Genomic DNA, 23273 nt, shown 5'->3' with positions numbered 1-23273 from the left:
TAAGGCTGGCTCCTTTGCACAAGCTTTTTCCAGGGTGTTTTTCTTTGTCTTTCTTTACGTTCCACTTCTTAACCACTAGCTGGTGCTGCAGCATAGCAGAATTGCATAAATACAGAAGCATTTCGTGCCACCATTCATGAATATACCAGACTTCCGAGTTAGGGAAAGAAAAAAACAACTCTGTTACAATTGTTACAAAGCACAGAACAGGCCCTGGAGGAGGAGGATGTTGTGCAAAGCACCCATGAACTACCGTAAGTGAGGAATCACAGGTGCATAATAAACACCTTGTGTAGAAAGGCTATGTTTGTAGGAGCATGCAGGCATCTGTATAAGCAGCTCTGCTTTGCTACCAGAAGGTTACGTATGTTTCCATCTGCTGTTCTTCATAAAAAGAAAACTGGTTATCATCCTACCTATCTCTGGGACATGGATTCCTGGCAGAGCAAATATTATACCAGTATTATTTACTGTGACTGGAAGCAACACTCTAAGGTCTCAAGAAGAGGGTTTTTTCCTCTTCACCTTGATCATACCTGAGCCCTCAAACAATCTATCTAAAGGATCAGATATGAAGCATATTGCATCACACACACATGCTAAACTATTGACTGACCACTGTGTATAATCCGACTACAACTGAAAAGGGGCATTACTGAGTTGACAAACATGCAGAGGAGGGCAACTACAATGATCAGGGGACTGAAGCAACTCCCCTGTGCGGGGCGGCTACAATAATTTGGACTGTTTAGCTTCGAAAAAAGGCAAGCAAGGGAAAACACGATAGCGGTGTTTGACATTATGGATGTTATAGAGAAAATGGAGATGGAGAAATTTTTCTGCTCTCCTGTAATACTAGAACTCAGAGGTATCCCATGAAGCTGACTGGTGAGAGATTCAAGAAAGCTAAAAGGAAGTGCTTTTTAACAGTGAACAGTTAAACTACGGAATTCACTGGCCACCAGTTTGGATGGCTTTAAAAGGGGACTAGACAAATTCATGAAGAAAGAAGCCCTCAGTGGCTACTAGCCTAGCTGGCTAGGTGCTACCTTCATGCCTGGGTATACCAGTTGCTGAGCAGTTTGGGCAGGCCGAACTTGAGGAATGCTCTGGGCACAGAGCGCTGGGCTGGATGGACCACTGGTCTGATCCAGCATGACTGTTCTTACCCTCTGATGCGCAGTTCACCTACAGAAGTTATCAATGCAGTGCAGAAAGTGAAAGGGGGGCATTTAAGAATGCAACAAATAATCAGTTTTTGAAAAGCTGAGCCACATAGAACATCAATCAACACTTCAGGCAAGCTGGTACTGAATGCCTGTAATCACTGAAAGAATGTCTGTAATCATTAAGAGCATATATTTATTACAGAGACGAACGTAATAAAACATTAAAGCCTTAAAGCAAAATGCTACAGAACTACAACATCAGTTAGATTCACATTAGAGCAGGTGAAGAAGGCAAAAGCCAAAATGTGTTACTTTAATATTTCTGCTATGTTAGTTACTTGTATAGACACACACACACATACAGCATCTAGGTAATGGAGCTGTTTTGTTCAAATAAACATCCTGTGCAAAATCCCCTTTAAAAGAGTGTTAGAAAACTAATCTCTTGCTATGCTCATCCAGAGCTACAAAGCACACAGATGCTGCAAAGGGAAAGACCATTCCACGTGTAATTGGTGTCCTCATGGATCTACCCTCCCACACCTCTCAGTATTCAGGCTGTGAGTCATGCTGTTTAGTGAGCCAGTGGAAGAACCGTTTGGCCTCTGAGCTGTTCTCAGCAGGCGCCGCATCCAGAGACCGGGGCGCGAAAAAGCTTAATCAGCTGTTTGATCGGATTCCACAGCAAGCATCACAGGCAGCTGCAGAGAGAAAGGAGAGGAGAAAAATGGGGCAGCTTTTGAGCTCCCTTGCCTCTGCCAAATGTCAGGATTTGTGCCAAGAAGCAGGTCATTTCTATTTTACACCACATGCATCTAATAGCTGATATTATCTACACTGTGCTTTGAATAACAGCCCAGGCTGACAAGCTCTGATGAGCCAGTGGGGAGGCAGAGCGTTTTTCCTGGATCAAACAGGAAGAACCACCATGGGTGTGTATGTTAGGATGGATTTCTGGATAACAATGTCCTAAGCTTAGGCCCTTGGGTATACAGGTAGCTTTCAACCCAGCTGCTCAATAAGAAGGAAAGCTACTCCCAGAATTGGGCTAATAACTGCAAAAGTACTACCTAAAATAAATGACACTTGCTGACCTGGTTCACGCAATGGCTAGGTTTGTCACAAGCCATGGTGATTTCCATTGTGGGATGGGCTGCCCAGTTGTCTGAACCCCATTGTGGCCTTGTCACATGGTACATTCAGTTCCCATGAAACCATGGAGAGAAAGAATGGTTTGTTGCATGGTTTCTATGCTTCACCATGGCTTATTTGGTCATCTGAACCCAGAACCATGGTTTCTATATGACTACCATACTGTCCAGCAGGAAAAGGAGCAATTGTAGTAGCCACCCTAGCCATCCAGCTATACATGCTGACCAATGGAGAAGAAGTAGGTGGCATTGGCAGGAGCAGTGCATCATGGGATTGAATTTCATCCAGAGAGGTTGATGAGATACATGCTGCCAGCGGGAGGACTGATACAGGAGTATAGAAAGCATGAAGGTGTGGAAATCACACAGTCATTTGACAGCCTCGCCCAGGTCTGAAACTACACCACACAGAAATGGTGCGCCATAGTTAAGTGTTACATGTGAACATGGCCTTTATGACAAGCCAGAGCTTGGATTCTTGCTGAATTATGGCTTGCAGTGCTGTGTGAACCCAGATGTGCTGACAAATTGTGGATTGTTGCCCAAGAACAAACCATGAAGAAACATAGTTTGTTGATGGCTGTAAACTGTGCTTGTGGGTTGCTAAATCATGGTTTGTTACCATAGCTAGGTACTCATAACACAACCGACCACAATTCAAAAATTGCCCACAATTCAAAGGCAAATTATACCAATGTAGCCCATGTTTATCTTTTATACTGTTACCATGCACATGAAACTATGCTCTCAGCTTCCAGCAGATGTACATTCACTGACGCTGTGAAGGGGACTTATGCAAGTACAAATTGATGGGCAACATCATTATATAGTTTTTTATTTATTTAAAATTTCTTTTATACTGTCTAATTATTCTAACACCTCAATGCAATTTACAAAAATTATAAATCCATATTAAAACTGTTGCTAAACCATAAAATAGTTAAAAACTCCTCAGTGCTCACATTTGTTTCAACTAATTAAAATACATCATTGACTAATAATTTATTAACAAATAATTGACAAATAATTTATTGGTGCCAGGTGCACCTCTGGGAGGCGCAAGAATCTTATTGCCCTACTTTGAACCAGTAGAAGTTACTGAACCAGTAGGAGTTCAAAGGACTCAGAAGTAATGCTTTGCAACAATCCAAGTGAGAGGTTATCAGGGCATGGATGACGATAACTGAGACTCTCTCTCTCTCCTTGCTATAACAGCCTAAACCACTGGGGTCACCTATGCCTCCGCTTCCAATGCTGGATTCAAGAGCATCCCCAAATTTGATCCTTTAGGGAGCGTGCAACCTCCCTCCAGAACAGGTTGATCACCATAGATCTGGTCAGATAACCAACCCACTAACAATGCCTCCATCTTGTGTCAAGCGAGTCTCAGTCTGAATCCAGTCACTGCACCATGTCATAGCCTTAGTACTTCTCAGAACCTTTAGCCCCACTACAAAACATTGGACACTTGGCATCAGCCCTGCCTGGAGGGCGCACAGCTTCCCTCCCTGCCAGGGAGTCCTCAGCTGGCTATCACGAGACAAAGCTCCTGCTGTATCTTTCTGCACACCCTACTTTAGCTGAGGATCTGGGGATGCAGCTTAATTAATTGCACAGTAATTACATCAAAGAACTGTGCTTCATTTGATGTGAGTTACAAGACAGCTCAGCTGGACGCCAGAAGAAATGGCATGATAATTTGCCTTTGGGGTGCTGTGGTTTCAATGCAATTAGTCGTATCCCTGCCATAACATAGTTCCCAAGGAATAAGCAGCCAAATTACATGCCAATTTGTAGCTTTTAGCACCTTGTTCAGTCCAAGGTATGCTGTGAACCAGGAAGGATGTTTCCCTCTTCTGTCTGCATGGTGCCAAGGGAGGCGTTTCATTTAATTTGTGGGAAGACGAGGATGGCGCAAGTGGGCCACATTCTCTACCACTGTTACCAGACTAGGAAACTCTTTGTCAAGGGAAGTGATATTTCCTCCTTCTCTGGAGTCCTTCTGCAGGCTGGCAAAGACATTTTTATTCAAGCAGGTCTTTGGCCTCTGAACAGGTTGGGCACTGTTTTTAATTCAGTCATTCTTGTGTTTCTAATATATGTTTTATTACGGTTTTGGTTGAACTTTTCTTTATTATTATCATTAAATGCTCTTTTGAGTGTAAGCTACCTTGGTGGAAAGGGTAGATATCTGATACAAGGGGTCAAATACAAAGCAAATGCAAAGGTGGAGTAGAAATACAATACATGGTTTCAGATGGCGGCATCTGATGGAGGACCTCCCCCAGCCCATGTCTACCCGGACACTAGACAATGAGGCTTTGCTCCAAGTGCCTCCCCTTCTGAGGGAGATCTGGAGGGCTGCAGCAAGACAGAGCCTTTGCAGTGAGGGCACCTCATCCGTGGAATGATCCCTTGCTGGAGCTTTCCTGGCATCAGCTCTGGGTCAAGACTGCCTTCTTCTCCCAGTCCTTGAATGATATTTAAGGGTATTTCCTGAAATAAAGGGATAGCTGCATCTAACTATTCTAGTTCTAAAAATTGTTCTGTTAATTGTTTTTTTTTAATTTTGTATCTTTGAAACATTGATTGTTTATGCTATTCTTATTATATGCTGTGTTTTATAAATTGTTGTGAACTGTCCAGATATTTTTGGCTATTAAGCAGTCTAGATATGAAATAATCATAGTGAGAAATAATATTCTTGGGAATGGCTGCATGGGCGGAAGGGCTCCTTCAGAGATGACCACGCAGAACTTGCCCATATATGATTAGGGCTGTCACCTCAACACGCAACATGATGGGACACAGAGCTTTACATGTGAAGCTCCTGACACAAGGGGGCACAAAACAGTTGATGACTCCTCTCATTCCTTCCCTCCAGGCACATCCCATCATCAGCTTCCCCTCCTTCATCAAGACTGGCCCAAGACAATCTTTGTCCTCAGATGAAGAACCAGACCTCACTCTCCCTGGGCCTCCATTCCAGGTACAGAAGGGGACTGGACTGGCAGATGAATTTCATGTCAGCACTGGCAATGGGGCAGAGTCCAGTGCTGCGCCTGAATGCAGCAGGTGAGCTTGTGGTGGTGCGCGCTGGTGGGCCAGACTGGGCAGAAAGTGAAAAGCTGTCCTCTAGCACCTGCCCGCCATTTCCCAAGTCAAGCAGTTGGGCAACAACCCGAGGTAGTTGCCTCATTCTGCCTAGTGGTTGGGCCAGGACACATCATCGAGTGGCACACCTACAATCGTTGAAAATGAACAAGACAGTTGAGAACCTTTTCCTACTTATTTAGGAACAGAAGAATATAAGAAGAGCCCTGCTGGATCAGACTAAGGGGCCATCTGGTCCATTGGTCCATTGATGTAGTGTCCAACTGGCTCCCATGGAAAACCCAGACACTTTCAATTCACAGTGTGCATAACCGACCAAAACTCAAAACAGCATGTAAGCGAGTGGCCGCAGAGGAGAGGAAGTGGTATTGTCAGTACAAATCAAATACATACAGTTACGTACAAAGATGACACTGATGTCAAGGGATGCTTAAAAAGAATAGAGAAAAATATTTCCCTCCTGCTACCAATACACAGACATAATTGTGTTGGCATTATTACTTTACAGTGCCAAAGGTAAAGTAAAGGTAAAGGGAAGAAGTGCATTTCTTCCCTCCTCTTATCTTTAAAAATGCCTCTTGATTTGAAATGAGGATGTCATTGTGAGGCCAACGTACCGGAGAGAAAACAATACTTCGAGGTCCGGTTTAGCAGCATCCGTTTAAAGCCAGGCCATGGTTGGCAGCTCCAGAATGATTGCCAATCTGTGTGTATCCGAGATGGCAAACGGCAACAGCTGTCACCATTGCCTTTTCTTAAAAGAAAGAGAGCAACTGGGCAGGGGGCGGGGGAGAGGGAATGACAGATTGACCTTCATAGCACCAGGGAGGATGTAATCAAAGACAGGCTAGTGTTGCACCAAAAGGACACACGTGTCAGCATGAGACCTCCGAGGCAGCAATGCTCTCTCTCACACACAGGCAGCCTGACCTGAGCAAGAGACCATGCCCTGTGGGGTCAAAATTACAGTCGTTTTAGAATTAGGTGATGCATGCAGAGACTTACACAGACTTCTGCAGTGGCTCAGAGGGCAGGAAGAGAGGGTGGCTGTTCAGCAACAAATGCAAAGGTAAGCTGCCTGACACTGAGTCAGACCCTCCGTGGCTGCCCAGAGCTTCCGGCAGGAGCTTTCCTGCCATGCTTGACAGGACGCAAACCAGGGACTGTCTGTCTGCATGCAAAGCAGGTGGTTTTCTTCAAGGAGGGCACCTCCATTCTGTAGTCTGAGAGGCAACTAATTTTATCTCAGTGGTTCCTAGACTGGGGGACCCATATGTTGTTGAACTACCATTGCTACTGTCCTAGCTCTTGGCCATGCTAGCTGAGGAGCGTGTGAGTTTTAGTCCTCTGGGAGCCCTCAGCCAGAAGCCATTCCTGGCCATTTGTTCCATGGCCCTCTTAACTGGAAGTGCCAAAAGTTGTGCCTGGGATCTTCTGCATGCAAACTACAACTGGGTTCAGACAACATGATAACGTGTGCTCGGGCGTCTGTGCCATTAAGCCATGGGTTGTTGGAACACTATCATGCTGTGCGAGCAGAATGCTGGACTAGAGGGACCATGGTCTGATTCATCAGGGCTTTCCTGAGCAGTGTGGTGTGTCGTGCTGCCTGGACACAGCCTAAGTATCCTTCCACTATGCTGAGGATTTTCCATTTCAAGGGGTTTAAATGGCCTTAAGCAAAATGGCAGACTGTGTGGCTGCAGGCAGGGCTGTGTGTGCTTCCCATCTCACATTCTTTGACTTGCAAAGGGTTTTGGTATGTGTCTGCTGGCATGGAAAGTGTGACCTAAGCATCCCTTGCTCCTTGGCTCTTGTAACATTAGACCAGAAGATATGCAAGTTTCCCTCTCAGAGCTCCTTCCCCAAGCAAATCCCCTTTCTGAGAAACATCCAACAGCAGCACAGAATAGGTAGCTTTTCTTGCAACCACGAAAATTAGGAACTTGATTGTTAAGCATGAAAGCTAAAAGACTTATAGTCATTTCCTCTTTTTTCCTCCTTATTCATTTAGGGAAGTGGCTTGAAAATGGCCAATGGCCAACTGTTGTAAATTGCACAGAGAACTTCAGCTGTTGGGTGGTACTGAAATAAATGAATGGACATGAAGTAGTGAAATGCAAGACAGAGGACGCAGATAAAGATTACATTATAAAGGGAGGGGGTCACTTATGACTTTACATTTCTTCTAAATGATAATGTAACATCCTGAATACAGGCACACATATGTAATCTCACATAGCTGCTATTTTAATCACAAACACTTGAAAAATATTTTCCTAATTGACATAATTGAGTTCCTTCCAACTCAAAGCCCCAAGGCTGATGTAAATATTTAGTAGTTTAAGAACTGAAAGGGCCATGGGTGTATGGATCTCTTCTCTTGATCTTATCTACCTATCTAAAGCATTTTGCCCTGCTTTTCCACCCCAAAAGGCTCCCTGAGTGACCTACAAAGATTAAGACAGTTGCTTCTGTAAGTTTTATAATCTAAAACCACAGCATAAAAGGAAAAGCAGATTGGGAGGATGGATGAAACAACATCAGGCACTCTTTCTCTGTTAAAAAGTTCTTCTAAGTGCTCTTCCTGCCAGAAAAGGAGGAAACAAGTTCCAAGAAGCAGCATTCCTTGGTTCTCATTGCCCTGCATTGCCCTTTAGCTCTGCAGCCCCAAGGCCAATGGCTTCTGGCAGCTGAAGCAAAGTGCTTTTTCTGGCAACCACTTCTTCTCCACCAATTTATGGAGTTGGTTGGTTTCCCTTTGCTGTACTGTTCACGTTGCATGCAGGCACCCAATGGACCGCCATCCCCTGGCCACTGAATGAGGCCAACTGTGCTGCTCTGGCACATGGGCTTGCCCTGCCTGATGGGATTTGGGTTTGGGGTCACCAGTGAGCATTCCAGGCCTGATCAAAGGGATTCTAGGGATGGTGCTAAGTTCTCTGTGGACCTGGCTTTAAGTACAGTCCTCAAAGTTGTTTTAACAGCAGCATCTGATGGTTGCATCCCATGAGGGTCTGTAGGGAAGCCTTGCACACAGATGGCTGTAGGATCAGTCTCCAGCATCCCCAAGCAAGGCTCAGCAGGTTTCAGCCTGTTTGAAACCATGGAGAGCTGCTGCCGGTCAGTGTCAGCAATACTGGGTTAGATGGACTATGGTCAGCTTCCTGTGTTCATAACCAAGCTTAGCAACATCCTCGTGTTCTGTCTTTCGGGACTTTGAGTCCCTGTTGGTGTCAACAGAGAGATATAAGCCAAAGCTTAGTTCTTCCACTGACATCAAATAACTTGAATGTGCTTATCATTAGTTCAATAAAGGCTCCTCTCTGAATGCACCACAAACTGCCGCTTCTCTCTCTCTCTCTCTCTTATTTTGTAGTTGCCTGCAATTTCAGTAGTGTTTCCTAATCAAAGGATAGCTGAGACAAAGACAGAACTGTTAATATCTCAAAGGCCTGTGTGAACAGTAGCCAATGGATGTATCTTTTTGGAGAGCAGATGGAGGAGCATCTCTGCCAACAAAGAGCAATCAGCACTACATGAAGCAGTGATAAACAGACTTTTCTGTGGTGGCACCCCAAATATGGAATGCTTTACCTCATGACCTCTGCCAAATGCCTACTTTGCAGAGTTTCAGGCGCCTGGCAAAAACCTTCCTTTTTTGGCATGCCTATGGCACTACTTAGACCATTAATTGCTATAGTTAATTATTTAGTTAATTATTTTTGTGGTTTTATCTTGTTCTCTTTTATTATCATATTTTAAATTGCATTGTTTTATCTGTTATTTTATTGGTCTTTATTATTGTAATGGCCATCCAAAGAACATCATGCTAGCAGGCAGCTCTCAAACAAAGTGAATAAATAAATATTGTTTCTAAGAAAGGGCGAACAAGCACAAGACAATTAGTAAAGCAGATCATCGAGAAGGCCTGAAGGAGAAATCAAATGATATACAGGCAAAGCAGACATGTATAACTTTCTCCACTTACAACATAAGTAACATATATCCTATTGGTTCCCTTGCAACATTGAATAAACTACACTCAGTGCAGTCACAGTTTCTAGGAAAAAATTTAACCAGGGCGCAAACCCAACCAATTTCCCATCTGTTCAGTAAATGCAATGCCGTGAGTGTTTTCTGTTTTTCCTTACAGAGGACGTCTGTAGAGTCATCCCTAAAGGTCATCCCTTGCACTTAAGGAAAACAGAAACTGCTCAGCACATCGCACTCTCTTTAACAGATGGGAAATCGGTTGGATTTCTTGCCAACTGGTGAAATGGAAAGTGGGACCAGCTCCCACAATTAGCCAAATAGGTGTGGTGATGCTGCTGCTGCTGCAGAAAGGGTGATGCTGCAGCCAAGACTCTTGCAAGGTCAGAAACCAGGATTTTGCTGAGCCAGCATACTGTGGGGTCATCAGTTACGAATTGCCAAAGAAGAGAAATTGCATCACTCAAAAGAAGAGGGGGGTGACAAAAGAGGATACCAATTTGCATGATGGCATATTGCATTGTATAGGTACGGGTGCATATTTTGAAATAATAACTATGATTGAAGCAGAAATACTACACAGTGGAGAAGACCGTGGGGGTGACTCATGTGCCCGCTCTGCCTGCACCCCACATGCCACCCCCGCACACACCCCATAGTTCTTCATTTGGAGTCAGATGCATAGAAACTCAAATAGGAGCCTGTCCTTGTACATTAGAATGCTTGACCACCCACTGTTCCCTTGGGACTGGTTTGGTCCATGGAAAAGCATTCTAGTTCCCAGGAGACCGAGAGCATTTATTCACGCTGGCCCTGTTTTGAGAGCTGTCCTCATTTTCTGCTACTTGCCACTGGTGAATAACTCTCCCTGTTTTGCCCCTTATCTTACCTTTTAAGGACATTGTGAAGATACCTTTCCAACATTTTATTCATGTGATATTAAGAACATACAAAATGACCTGTTGGGTTGGTTCAAAGGCTTTACGAGTCCAAACCCTGTTCCTTCAACAGAAAACCAGCTACCTATGGGATGCTTACAGGCAGGACATGTGCTTAATTGGCACCTTCCCCCTTGTGTTCAAGCAGGTGGTGTAGAGAGTACACTTCTTTCAGTACTGAAGATGATGAATGAATTTGCATGACAGGACAGCCCATAGTGGGTGACAAGCCAGAGTGGGCTGTTGTATCATGTGATCCCAGACCATTTTCCACAGACTGACTTGTTTGTGGGCAACAAAGCATCCCAAGAACCCATGGTTTGTTGTAAGGGCTGTTGTACCCATGATGGGCTGTTCTGTCATCCAAACATGGGCACCAACCCCATCATGGGTACCAGTAACACATGAGTGAGTTACTTGGCATGATTGACAAAACTCCTGAGCTGCTCTGGCCAGGCTCACCTGGACTACAACTGCCCACAAATGCCTGAGAAGCATTTTGGAGTACCTGCACTGGGGACTTTTTGCCTCTTTGGCCCATTTTTCATTTTCACAGAACATGAAGAGTGATCTCCAAGTTGACAGCTAGTGTGACAGCTCTTCAAAGTGCTCAAACAGCATAATGGAGCAGTTGTAAGTAGTTCATCACCCCTTTCTTTTTAAAAATGCACCACATTTAAATATATGTATGTATGTAGTTGGACTTGTGGGATCCAGCAAGGTTCAGTGGTGTCCATTGTCTAAGTATGATTGACACAGAAACGCTGCCAAGAGTTCTATTTTCCACTTTGGTTTATCTTCAGAAGTTGTCCAAAGGAGAGCTGTCAAGAGAATCAACACTGCAAGTGATCTTACTTGCAAAAATGGGGTGGCCACTAGATTACTCCATTTGTGGCAAGATCCTCAATGGATCCTTTTAGATATGGATTTTTTGGGTTCTCACTTTTCCCAGATTCTAGTTGCTCAGGTAGTTTGTTGCTAATTAACATTGCCTGGAATGGATGCAAGATATCAGGTAGCCCTTACTATGTTCTTCCAAGGTTAAAAACTAACCAACTAACCAACCAAACTTCCCTTACAAGTGAACACACTCTAAATTACAGGTCCCCAAATGTTTGGGGTCAGTGGACACATTTGTAATTTTGAGAAAGTTGTGGGCACTCTTGCAAAATGGCTGCCATTGTGGATGTGAAAAGTATCAAAATCCTTGCATCCCAGGAGGAAAATTGGTGAGACTAAAAGGGATTTATCCTAAATGCAAGGCAGAAGTGGAGCCTAAACTTCAAAATACAAAACTCTCCTTGTGAATCGAAATAAAGCCCTGTATGACTGTTTTTATAGGTTTGACCATCCTTTGACAACCTGCAAAGCCTGTTTGATTTGAGGTGGCCATGGGGCGCAAGGGATCAGCATGAACGCCTTAGGCGCCGTCTTCTTTCTTAAAATGTGGCCTTTGATTCAAAGGGTGGTTTGCACCCGTTGCTTTGGAACCCGTGAAGCTGGTATTGCCCTTTGTTGGGCCTCTTAGCACAATGAGCACACAGTTCTTTTGGAAGATGGACAAAGGAAGCGCGCTTGTGTGTTGTGGCAGCTGTGAATTCACCAAGGGGAAGCTTGTAGCTTAGAACTGAGGTTGTGAACTCTTGGGACCACAGCAGTTTCCTTTACTGTTTTATCAAGATATGCTAAAGCCACATTTTAACTCACGCAGTATGCAAGCTTAGACAAACTAGCACAGTATGCAAACTTTGACAAACTATTGTATAGGATGGGCCAGTTCTGAACTTGCCTGCATCCAAGGAAATCCAGAAATTAAATGGACACCATAATCCAGTGTGATAATATCCAACATGCAAGTTGATGTTTGGCTGCATCGAGGCTTATAGGAAGTTAGAACTAGGTCACCTGGGCTCCTCAGGAGGAGCTGGACACAGTCCTCCCCACTCAAATGCATTTCCTTTCTAGTTAAATTATAGCAATCCTTTCTAATCTGGCATCTGCACTCATAAATTAGCACATGCAAATTTTATGCAAATCTGGATACTTTCTTTTTTGTCATTTTTTGATTAACTTTCTTCTTCTTCAGGAGGCATATCAGTAAGGCATGAACTAATTTCAATGAGTTGCTTCTTGATCAGGTCCTTGCATAATGGTGCCCCATGGCTGAAGGTGAGTTGCCCACCATATGATACTGAGAGTCAAGCGGAATGTATTATATTGGCTCAGAAAGACAACTAGATCAGGAAGAAATTGGTTCAACTGACTCAGCCACAAAGTATCATCTTCTCACATCCTAACCTACTTCACAGGGTCATTCTGTGGCTAAAATTCCAGGGAACAAGCCGTGCATACTATTCTGGGCCTCTTGAGAAATCTAATCTAATGAATTAATAAATAAAACATTTGCTAATGAGATTTCTGACTTTGCGGTTAGAAATCTCTTTTTAAAACTGGACATGCAAATCTACTCCTTACAAGTGGAATAGCTCCTACTCCAAAATCGAATATTTGCCAAGAGTTTCAAGTGGCATCTCTCCGCCACCTCCAGATGCCTGGTTCAGCGCATGCCAGATGTCCTTCTGAACTCTTCTCATGTACAAGTCTCAGAGATATAATAATTCACACTTCCCATTTTGCAACTGGATAGAACAAGGCCCTTCACCAATAAGACCAAGTTCAAAGTTTTTGCACATTCCACAATCACTGGAACACGCTTTGTATTGATTGCAGTCCTTCAATTGCTTACAGGAATTCTCTGGCTTTTTGCAAGAATTTTATTGCATATAAAAATGCACGTGTGATATTAACTACTTTTGGGTCACTATTTTTTGTTGAAACAGAATCAAGCATTGACTATTGCTATATTGTCCCGAGTTCAATACGAACATTGGCTATTGTCATACTGTCTTGAGTTGGATGCTAACATTGTTTTGATTATTTGGTTTTATCTCATTTATTGCTTTATTTTGTGTGTGTGTGTGTGCATGCGTATTGGGAAAGGAGGTTGTGTCCAACCCTTTGTGGCCAAATTAGAATCATGGGCTGACAGAAGTTGCTGACGCCCCAATAGCTTTAAAATATAAAATGTTAGAAAAATCACAAGTACCTGTCAGCCTTCCTCAGAGTTATCCAGGAACTAATTGGTACTGATACTGATTTTCTGTCACTAGACTAAAAAGCTGATCTCCACTGTAGGTGACTCAGGAGAGGTTCACACATGCATTCATTCGTTAGTTAATGAGTCAACACTTAAGCCCTTTCCAGGTGGCCAAAGCAACCTTGTGAACAGGGAAGGGGCTGGGACTGCACTCACAAGATCCCGCACACTTACAGCTTTAATGGGTGTGAGTGTGCCTGTGCCTGTGCTTTGTATACCTCCCAACTGCACATGCAGCCTAGCCACCTTTTATTTTTAATGAAAGTATTTCTTTAGCACTCGTCAGCAGAAGTATTACATTTATGGTGATGTGAAATGATAGCAAAGCTCTCTTCCTGCTTCACGATCCACCATGCTGCCATCATTCATGCAAGTAATCCCTGAACATTGTGGACATTAACCTATTGCCATATGAGTGAGGACGAGCCACAAGTGCACCTATGTTCTTTGGAACTGAAGAGTTTGCATATCCTTTCGTAAAACTATGTAGATTCAACTTTGGATCTACCATTATGAGAATTCAACAATAAAATAAAAGAAAGAAAAGCTGCTGTGGGCTAAATTTTTCTAAACCCCAATCAAGTTAATCTAATTTTAAGTCAGCATTCCCCAGACTGGTACCCTCCAAATGCTTTGAACTACAACTATCTTCAGCTGCAGCCACCATGGACAATGCTCATGATAGCAATTGTAGATCAAAACATCTGGAGGTCTCTCGAATGTGGAAGGCTCTTTTAAGTCTTCTAAATCCCTTGACCTTCAAGACCTTTCCCTACTGCTAACAAACCTGTTTTGATAGCCGAACAAGGTTGGGGATTAGGGAGGACAGCTGTTATTTCCAGGAGTTAAGCTCATACAATCAGAATAGTAGAACTGGAAAGGCCAGAAGCCTATTGGGTCTAACCCCCTGCAGAACTCCAAGTTACACCATCCCTCTCAGATGGCTATCCAGTTGCATCATGAAGGCCTCTAGTGTGGGAGAACCCACAACCTCCCTAGATCATTGGTTCTATGATGTACTGCTCTAACATTCAGGAAGTTCTTCCTGATGTTCAGCAGGAACCTGGCTTCCTGTAAATTGAGCCCATTATTCCATGTCCTGCACCTTGGGATGATCAAGAAGAGATCTTGACTTTCCTCTTTGTGACTACCTTTCAAGTACTTGAAGAGTGCTACCTCAGTTTTCTTTTCTTGAGGCTAAACATGCCCAGTTCTTTTAATCTTTCCTCGTAGGACAGTGTTTCTAGTCCCTGGATCATCCTTGTTACCCTTGTGTGAGCCCTTTCCATCTTTTCTGCATCTTTCTTAAACTGCAGTGTCAGAACTGGACACAGTACGCCAGATGAGGCCTAACCGGTGCCGAGTAAAGGAGAAATTCCCAGGATTAGGAAGTGATACTTCTATCAATGCAGCCTAAAATAGCATTTGCCCTTTTCGTAGCCACATCACATTGTTGACTCATATTCAGCTTGTGATCTACAACAGTTCCAAGATCCTGCTCACTTGCAGTCTTGTTGAGCCAAGTATTCTCCATCTTGTAATTTGTGCCCCTGCCCCAAGTGCAGATGTTGGCATGTAGGCCTTCCTGGAAATTGTACCTAATCCTGAAGAATGCTTATGGAGTGGCTGATAACTGGCTGGTTAGAGTAAGTCATCTATACACATGACTCATGAGGGTGCTTAAATATGTCATTTGGTCCTCATTTGCAATGTATGCCATGGTTAGTATCGGAGTGGGACTGGGGAGACCTAAGTTCAAGCTCCTGTTCAGTCATGATATTTGGCCAAGATGCTCACGGATCAGTTTGCATGATTGCAGTGGGGGAATCGTTTGGTACTTTATTGGCCCCAATGTGTATGCCAGTCATGTGCTGGCCAGATTCTCCTAATTACCCACATAAGCCGTGGTGTGGCTTGCCATGTCATTCAAATCTAGGCAGCATAGCTTGTCTTGGGGAGGGAACAACCTTCAAACAACCTCACAACAGCCCATGGCTTATATGGGGGTTGCTGTCCCCTCAAACAGGCCACCATGCCCAAGTTTGGATACATAAAAAGCCACACCAAGAGGGCAGTTAGGGAAATCTAGCCAGCAAATGACCAATATATGCAGTAACCACCATGGTTTGTTAACCATGTTGCAATCATTCATAGCAGATTTGTAACTTTTTACAGCTGTAGGTTAAATTTGTTATTTTTACTTTGCAGCACATTCACTGTTGTTTTTTTTTTCCCCAAGGCAGAATAGGATATAAATGTTTTCTGCAAAATCCTATTTCATTGCTCTGAGAACTACCACACTGAGAGAGTCTGGAACATGATGAACAGACCAGTCACGTAGCCACATAACCAAGCTCACAAGGTTGTAGGGAGCATAAAGCAGACAGCAGTACATCGTCTTGGACTCCTTAGAATAAAAGGCAGGCTATAAATACAGCACATGAACAAAAAGGGTTAAAACTGCTTTGAATTTCCTGGTTTGATATACAGGTGAGAAAACAGTTCTCTTTTGATGTCGACACATCTGCAAATTCTGTGATAATCTTTGCCGTTCAAAATCTTCAAATGCATATTTTTGTATAGCCTTCCCTAATCTGGTACCTTCCAGATATTTTGTACTTCAACCCAATCAGCACCGGCCCAACTGACCAATGGTTAGGAATGTGGGGGGAACTATAGTCCTAAATATCTAGAAACACCAAGATGGGACAGCTGCTCTATAGCAAAATGCACAGACAAATCCATAGTTTAGGGTAAAATATGTACAAAGGTTTGCACGCACTTAAAAAAATAACTTTGATGATGAAAAAGGGCTGAACAGATTTATGAACATAGTCATGCAAAACTGACATGGACTGGAAATGCACTCCATCCAGCAATAGCTGCTGAAACTGACACTGCCATTGGGATGAAAGTAACTGTTTATTATATTTATTACAGTTCTATCCCATTTATACTGCAAGCAACCCAGAATGGCTTCTATGAATCTGCTTCTCTCCTTTTTATTCTCAGAGCATCCCTGTGAAGGAGGTTAGACTGAGAGTCAGTGACTGGCCTAAAGTCACCCAGTGGGCATAATGGTCTGAGTGGGGCTAGAACCCAGCTCTTCTAAGTTCCAGTCCAGCATTCTAAACCACACTGGCTCTAACCACTACACCACACTGTCTCCAACACTCTACCCACTGACTCCCACTAACTTTTCTCTCTGGAAGAAGCTGATCACATAAGTGGTGAGCTGTTTGTACAATGTGGAATGGGAAGCCATCAAATTGCTTCCTAGACATGTTGCATTAAAGCACCGAGTACCTAACAAATATGATTTTATGTGAATAAATTATCACTGTGAAGAATGGCAAAATAACTGCTGTTCAACTGCTTAAAAATTGCCAGTTTGAAAACATGCTTTGGGTGGTTGCAGATGGATTCCCTCCATCCTCACTCCCCCAAAATATTAGGCATTATTTTATCAGAGACAGCAATAGAACAAAATAAACGGATAGATGTTTCGTCCACAATAGCAGCCTTCTCACACCACTTTCTCTTCTTTCAAAAAGGGATATCCATCCTGCGGTCTCATTGGACCCCCCTCTTTCTCCTGGACCTGCCCCTTCACCTGCCCCTTCACAACTGATGGTTTGGTAGCTCCCCAGGTTTAGTGCCTTGAAGGGCTGACATTCCTCTCCTAAGGCTGGCAGGAAAAGCCTCAAGCTTCAATAAGCTGTTTTTTAATTTGTATTTTTGCCCCACCCCTTTTGCCTCTAAGCCTCACTCGCCCCTGGAATGTGACACCCAAAAGCTTCTTTTGGCCCTTGGATTGAAAGAGTTTTCCACTTCTGCTTTAATTATTATTATTATTTTACTATTATTTATTACATTTCTATACTGTCCAAAGCTCTCTGTGTGGTATACAAAATGTATAAAAATAATAAAATAAACACAAGAGTTATAAACTAATTAAATTAAAATGCTATTTAAAATTAATTTAATTAAGACATTTATATCCTGTCTTTTCCAATGAACAGCTCATAAAACAGTAAAACAATAAAAGACCATTAAAAAGAGTCACCCAAGAATAAAAAGCACCTGGCTAATTGTGTCAGGCCCCTGAATAACCAGGGAGGTCTTTAAAGGCTTCTGGAAAGCAGGCTTCTGACCTATTGCCAAAAAGATGGCAAATTTGTTAAAGGAGTGAGACAGGAAATAGTTTTTGGGAGAGAGATTGAGAGGGAGGGAGAGACGCTGATAAGATAGATCTGTCCTTTCCAACAGCTCACCTGGTCATCCCATTGTCATCTCAGGTCAGATCTGCAGAACTTCTAAGAAGTGGAGTGACCATGTCAAGGCAAACAAAAATGTCTCACACCACCTACCAACACTTCTCTGATGAAATTATTGTCTCTATCCAGGCAGGCATGTGCAAAAATGCTATTACATCCCAGGTGTGAGAGACAGAAAGAAGGATCATTGGGCTGCATATCAAGAGAGTATCGCTGAGCTTTGGCTGTTGGAAAGTATAGAAATGTAATACATAAATAAGGACTCGTCAGTGCATTGCACACTTGATAGCAAAAATACTGCCTCTGAAATCACTGTGGTGCTTCTAGGTTATGGAGGATTACAGCCCATGTCACTACAGGTAGGAAGTAGGTCTCATCGGTGTGAACATGCTTCGGATGGTGCTGTATTTGATATCCATTTGGTCTGAATAGCTGGTGGTTTGTGTGTTCATATTATCACTAAATTTGCTGTGTGGAATGTCTGAAAAGCAGCCTCAGCAAATGTTCTTTGTATCACCACACATTAAAGGGTCCATGTGCCCAAATTATGTGCAATCCATTCCAACTCAATATTTCTGTCCTCTTTGCTCCCTCCTGCACCAAATCTGCTTGCGGAAATGACTGCATTGCATTTGCTACAAGGAATCACTTTCAGAATTGCCAAACAAAACAAAGCAGAAGTGCAGTCCCAGTATCTCAAGTACGTGTTTGTTTCCATTCCATCTCTGTAGATGCAGATGGTTCTGGGTGAGTATCTGGGTGTTTTTCACGGGGGGAAAAAGCTTCCTAGGGTGTGTGTAAAGCAGATAAGAGATCCCTGGTAAGGGCTGGCATGCTGTTTTTCCACAGGGTTTACTAAGGTTTTAGATAATGATGTCAGTTTCCCCTTATTGTTTCTGTTAGGAAGCTGGAATACTTTCTAGTTCTGCACTGAGGATTTTTTGACTGGTGGTCAACAATGACCCTAAAGTCCTCACTAACAAACTCTCCCAACAAGGGGCATTTTGGCTCAAATCTCAAGGAATATGTCCAGTTTGTACATTTCCTCATATAAGTCATATGATGGCCTAATCACAAAATCATAAGTCAAGATCCCTAAAAATCATAAGGCCAGAGCACAATGTTAGGATTTTTAATAGTATTCTAAGTTTTGAGGCTTGCCATAACACATGCTGGTGCTCCTGAATTTCCTTTTTCAGAATTTCCAGTATGTGTGCCAGAACTGTGCTGCAGCCTTGTAGAAGAAGGCATATGGTTTCAGCCAGTCCCCCATCCCACCCTGAGGGTCCATCCTTCTAGTTTTTCCCCTGACCTTTAGATTTTTCTTCCTGTTGAACTATCAAAGGAAATCCTTTTAACTGGTTGCTGTATAAAGGATAAAGCAAGCAAGTGGAAACTAGTTGTGGGAAGGTGTTAGCTTATTCTCCTGGTTGCTGGTTGATTTTTCTGTCCAGAAACCCTGAAAAGGAAGAGCCACAGTGGCTGATCATGCAGTGAGTGCCTTAGGGCACAGACCTGTGGGTTGTATCCTCACTGCTCATAAGCCTCCAGACTTGAGAGCTTACAGGTATCCTCTGCCACATAGAAGGAGTGGTGGAGCTGCTCTCTTCCTCCGTGCTCCCCTGCCCTGCAAGTCATCTGGGCACCCAGTTCCAGCTTTCTAGCTGCGGCACTTCAGATGGGAAGGAAGGAGGCTGGCATGCTCTCGACATAACCCTGGCAGCTCCAGTCTCCTCCCTTCCCCTCAGAACAGCCCCTCTACTCCTTCTCCAAGGTCGCTTCTCCAGTCTCACAGAGAAGCAGGCTGCACATCTTTTTCCTCTATGGGTTTGAGGTCACCAGAGGGACCCAAGCATGCATCTTCTGCTGAGACATCTGTTTCTGACCTTGGATTTAGGAAGACAAAGTATGGCCTAGGAGCCAAAGGGTCAGTCTCTCCAAGGAGTGGGCTGAAGCTGTAAGTAGAGAGAATAAGAGCACAGTGCTGATTTTGATTTCTGATATGACCAGATCTTTGTCCATAATAATAAGGACTGGGATTTGTTTGGTGAATTTTTATTAGTGTGTAATCTGATGTGTGTTTTATCAGAAAAAGAAACATAGAAACAGAGCGAGTCAGAAGGGGCTTCCTGGGCCATCTAGTTTAGCCCCCAGCACCAGCCGGCTCTGCTCACGACATGCCCACCATGTGGACGTCCAGCCTATCCTTGAACACCCGCACCGATGGGGCCTCAACAACCTCTCATGGAAGCCCATTCCACGCCCTTGAGGTTCTAACTGTCAGGAAGTACTTCCTGGCATCTAAATTAAACCTTGGTTCCCTGAGCTTTGCTTCACTGGAGCGTGTCCTGCCCTCCTCTGCAAGGGAAAACAGGTCTCTACCCACCTCTGTGTGACACCCCCTCATGTACCTATATGTCACCAACAGATCCCCTTGGGGTCTCCTCTTCTCCAGGCTGAAAAGACCCAGTTCCCTCAGTCTCACCTCATATGGCTTTCCCTGCAATCCAGCCACCATCCTTGTGGCCCTACACTGCTCTGATTCCAATCTGGCTATGTAATGTGGAGCCCAGAACCGAGCACAATACTCCAGTTGCGGTAGCACCAGAGTCATGTAGAGTGGTAGCAATACCTCTCTCGATCTAGAAGCCACGCTTCTGGCTATGCAACCAAGGCTTGCATGAAGGTCCTATGAGTCCCAAAAAGATTCTCAGCATCTTCTAGCTAGAATGCTTCTGTGCAAACATGCATAGGACAGCAGCCTTAGCATACAACACTGCAGCCTATATTCTTGCTATATCGGTTAAGATGATGCTTCCTGAAATGAAGCCCAGCTGAATCAGCTCCTAGAGGCACAGAAACTCAACAGTGCATTGGCGGTGGGACATGACATGTGATTTTAAGGACACTCATAGCAGGGCCTTTGCCTGTTAGGAAGGGATATAGCATAGTAGAAAGAACATCTGCTTTGCATATAAAAGCCCCAGGTTCAAGCCCCAGCTAGGAAAGACTCCTGCCTCAGACCCTCAAGAGCTGCTTCCGGTCAATGCAGACAATACTGGGCTAAACAGAGCAAGGACTAAAGGCAGCTTCAGATGTTCCCAAATCCCCTTGCTGTGAACCTGACCCTAGATTTGTTCCACAAACACACAAGCATAACTAAATAAGCAATCAGCAACCATTGATAACCATGCTATTGTACATCCAGTGGGTTTTCTCCATTACAGTGGCACATTAGGTGAGAGATTTTATATCTGTCCACCATTCTCCTTACAGAAATAAATCCTTCACAAACTTTTTACAGTGTTTGAAAAATCGTTTTGAGGATTGTTGTGCGTGTCAGTTAGTGATGTTACTAGCGGTAACCAATAGCGGTGTTGTTAGCTGCCATTTCCCCCACTTCAAGCTGAGTCTCACCAGAAACCACAGATCTGCTTTTGCCCCCCAAAACTTAACCCAGTAAATTCAAAAACAAAATAAAGCATGCCCTCATTTACAGTTCTGCAAATCTGACACTGTTGAATTTGTCTTCATTCTGAACCTCAAAGCCTCCATGTTCAGCATTCATGCTGCGCTGAACCATTCCTTGGGTTTGCCAGCTTCTGTGTTTGTGTTTGCTTGTTTACTGTTCTTGTCCCTTTAACAGAAGCCTGGCATGCAGAATTTTAGCAGGTGAGGTTTTTCTGGCATCATGGAGCAAAAATGAAGTGGAGAATGTTTTATTCATATATGTTGGGCTGCTGTAAAAGCAACACCAGGAATGCCTGAAAACAAAAGGTAGATCTTTTCATCCACATCTGTGTAACACAGCTGGAAAAATCAGTCTTCCCTTGGGATTCAAGGAAAAGCTTTGCTTTGATTCCAGGTCTACACCATGGCAGCATGAAAACAGTTCCTTCCGACCTGACCTCCCCTCCCCTTTCCTTTTCTTTTTCCTCAACCCTGCCCCCACCAACTCCTGTTGCTTTAAAGAAGCATTTATTAGCATTGGCTTATGGAAAGGAGGTAAATTACTGACTTTGCAGTTTGCCAGCTGAGCTCTATGCATACCGTCTGCAACGGGCGCGCGCGCGCGCGCGTGTGAGAGAAGAATTCTTTTTCAAACAAGAGCAGTAAAAAGAAGGGGGAGAACACACCTTTCACGTGTGTGTGTGTGTGTCGGGGAAAATACAGTTTAACAGGACTCACCCAGCTGCCTGGTTGCCCGCTGAAGTTGTCGTCATCACAGCAATAAAACGGGGGAGCGTCGTCCTTCAAACTTCGTTTAGGTTTCCCTTGTGAAGTAAGTCATACCTTGCCATTTCCTGATGAAACCCCCGCGTCCTCCTGGATCCACTCTCTCCACCAGTTTTTTTTTTTTTTTTTTAAACCTTTTGGGCCGATGATGGTACAACACAATGGGAAGCTCAGTTTTTGCCGCAGGAGTCCCAAGAAACCGGAGCCTCCAAAGTGAGAATAAAGTCCCAAGTATATGTGCTGTCACTTAGCTTCTTTCTTTCGTACTTCCTGTATTTATGTGAACGGGGGCCTTCAGGAAGAGGCAGTCCTTGGTGGTCAAGGGTGTTTTCTTTCTTTTCTTTTTTTTCACTCTCTTGTCTCTTGTTATAAACCCATATTTAGTCGTGCAGTTTAGCTCCGAGTGAATTAGACAGAGGGAAGGGCCATTATAGTTAGTCACCAACTTAGTACCTGCTTTTTCGTTTAAGTCGGAGGAAGGGATGATTTCATTGGTCATACAGGTACCTTCTGGAGGAAAGGCGGTAACAGTGTAGAATGAACACTGTAAAGGATCACACACTCACAGAGAGAGAGCAGCCCAGTGTCCATCTGCAAATTCCTAAGGCATGTGTATTTGCGTGTGTGAGAGAATAACTAGAACCAGATGGAGCCTGGAAGCCTTCATACTGTTTACATAGGACCTGCAAGAATGAAGTTCTTATGTGCCAGAGGCACTGAGCTTTCCAGCAAGTGCCGAGTGCATACGTCTCGAGCTTGCTACTGTCACTGGGGCTGGTCCTGCTGTTAAGCAGAGCGGGGCAGCTTCCTCAGGCAGCTCTTTGTGGTATCACAAAGGCAAAGGAAACTGCTGGCTATTTAATTTATTAGATTTGCACTTTTACTCCCAGTGAGAGGCTCTTATACCAAAATATATCCCTTAAGTCAGAGACCAGCTCAATTCGAATAAATAGATTTTTTAAAAAGAGGCAAATACATTAAAAGTTATCTGTCAGAAAACTTCAGTAGGATTAATAGATACTTCAGCACAATATACTGCTACTATAGTTCATATCAGTCATCTTGAGTAAGTGGCATTTCCAGACTTTGTCTTTCATCCAGCTAGGTAGAACCAGACTCCCCTCAGGATCCTTTTTCAGACACCCATCATGGCCACAAAGAATTTAGTGATACTGTACGTTAACATCAGATTGGTGTCAGACAGCAGTATATAAATATATTGTTGTTTTGTATGCCCC

General features: G+C 43.7%; 1 protein-coding gene across 1 annotated transcript in view; it reads right to left on the bottom strand.

Moving 5' to 3' along the window:
- Positions 1-22908, bottom strand: part of RIN3 (Ras and Rab interactor 3) — an 88489-nt gene extending 65581 nt beyond the window's left edge. Inside the window, exon 1 of the mRNA XM_044436558.1 lies at positions 21988-22908. Within this exon, the coding sequence (XP_044292493.1) occupies positions 21988-22022 (35 nt within the window). The 5' untranslated portion in view covers positions 22023-22908. The remainder of the gene's footprint in view (positions 1-21987) is intronic.
- Positions 22909-23273: the final 365 nt, after the last annotated feature.

The sequence above is a fragment of the Varanus komodoensis genome, unplaced genomic scaffold, assembly GCF_004798865.1.
Source record: "Varanus komodoensis strain SLA01 unplaced genomic scaffold, ASM479886v1 scaffold3, whole genome shotgun sequence".
Lineage (NCBI taxonomy): Eukaryota > Metazoa > Chordata > Lepidosauria > Squamata > Varanidae > Varanus > Varanus komodoensis.
Note: the sequence above shows the minus strand (reverse complement) of the source record. Positions and strands in the feature narration are given on the sequence as shown.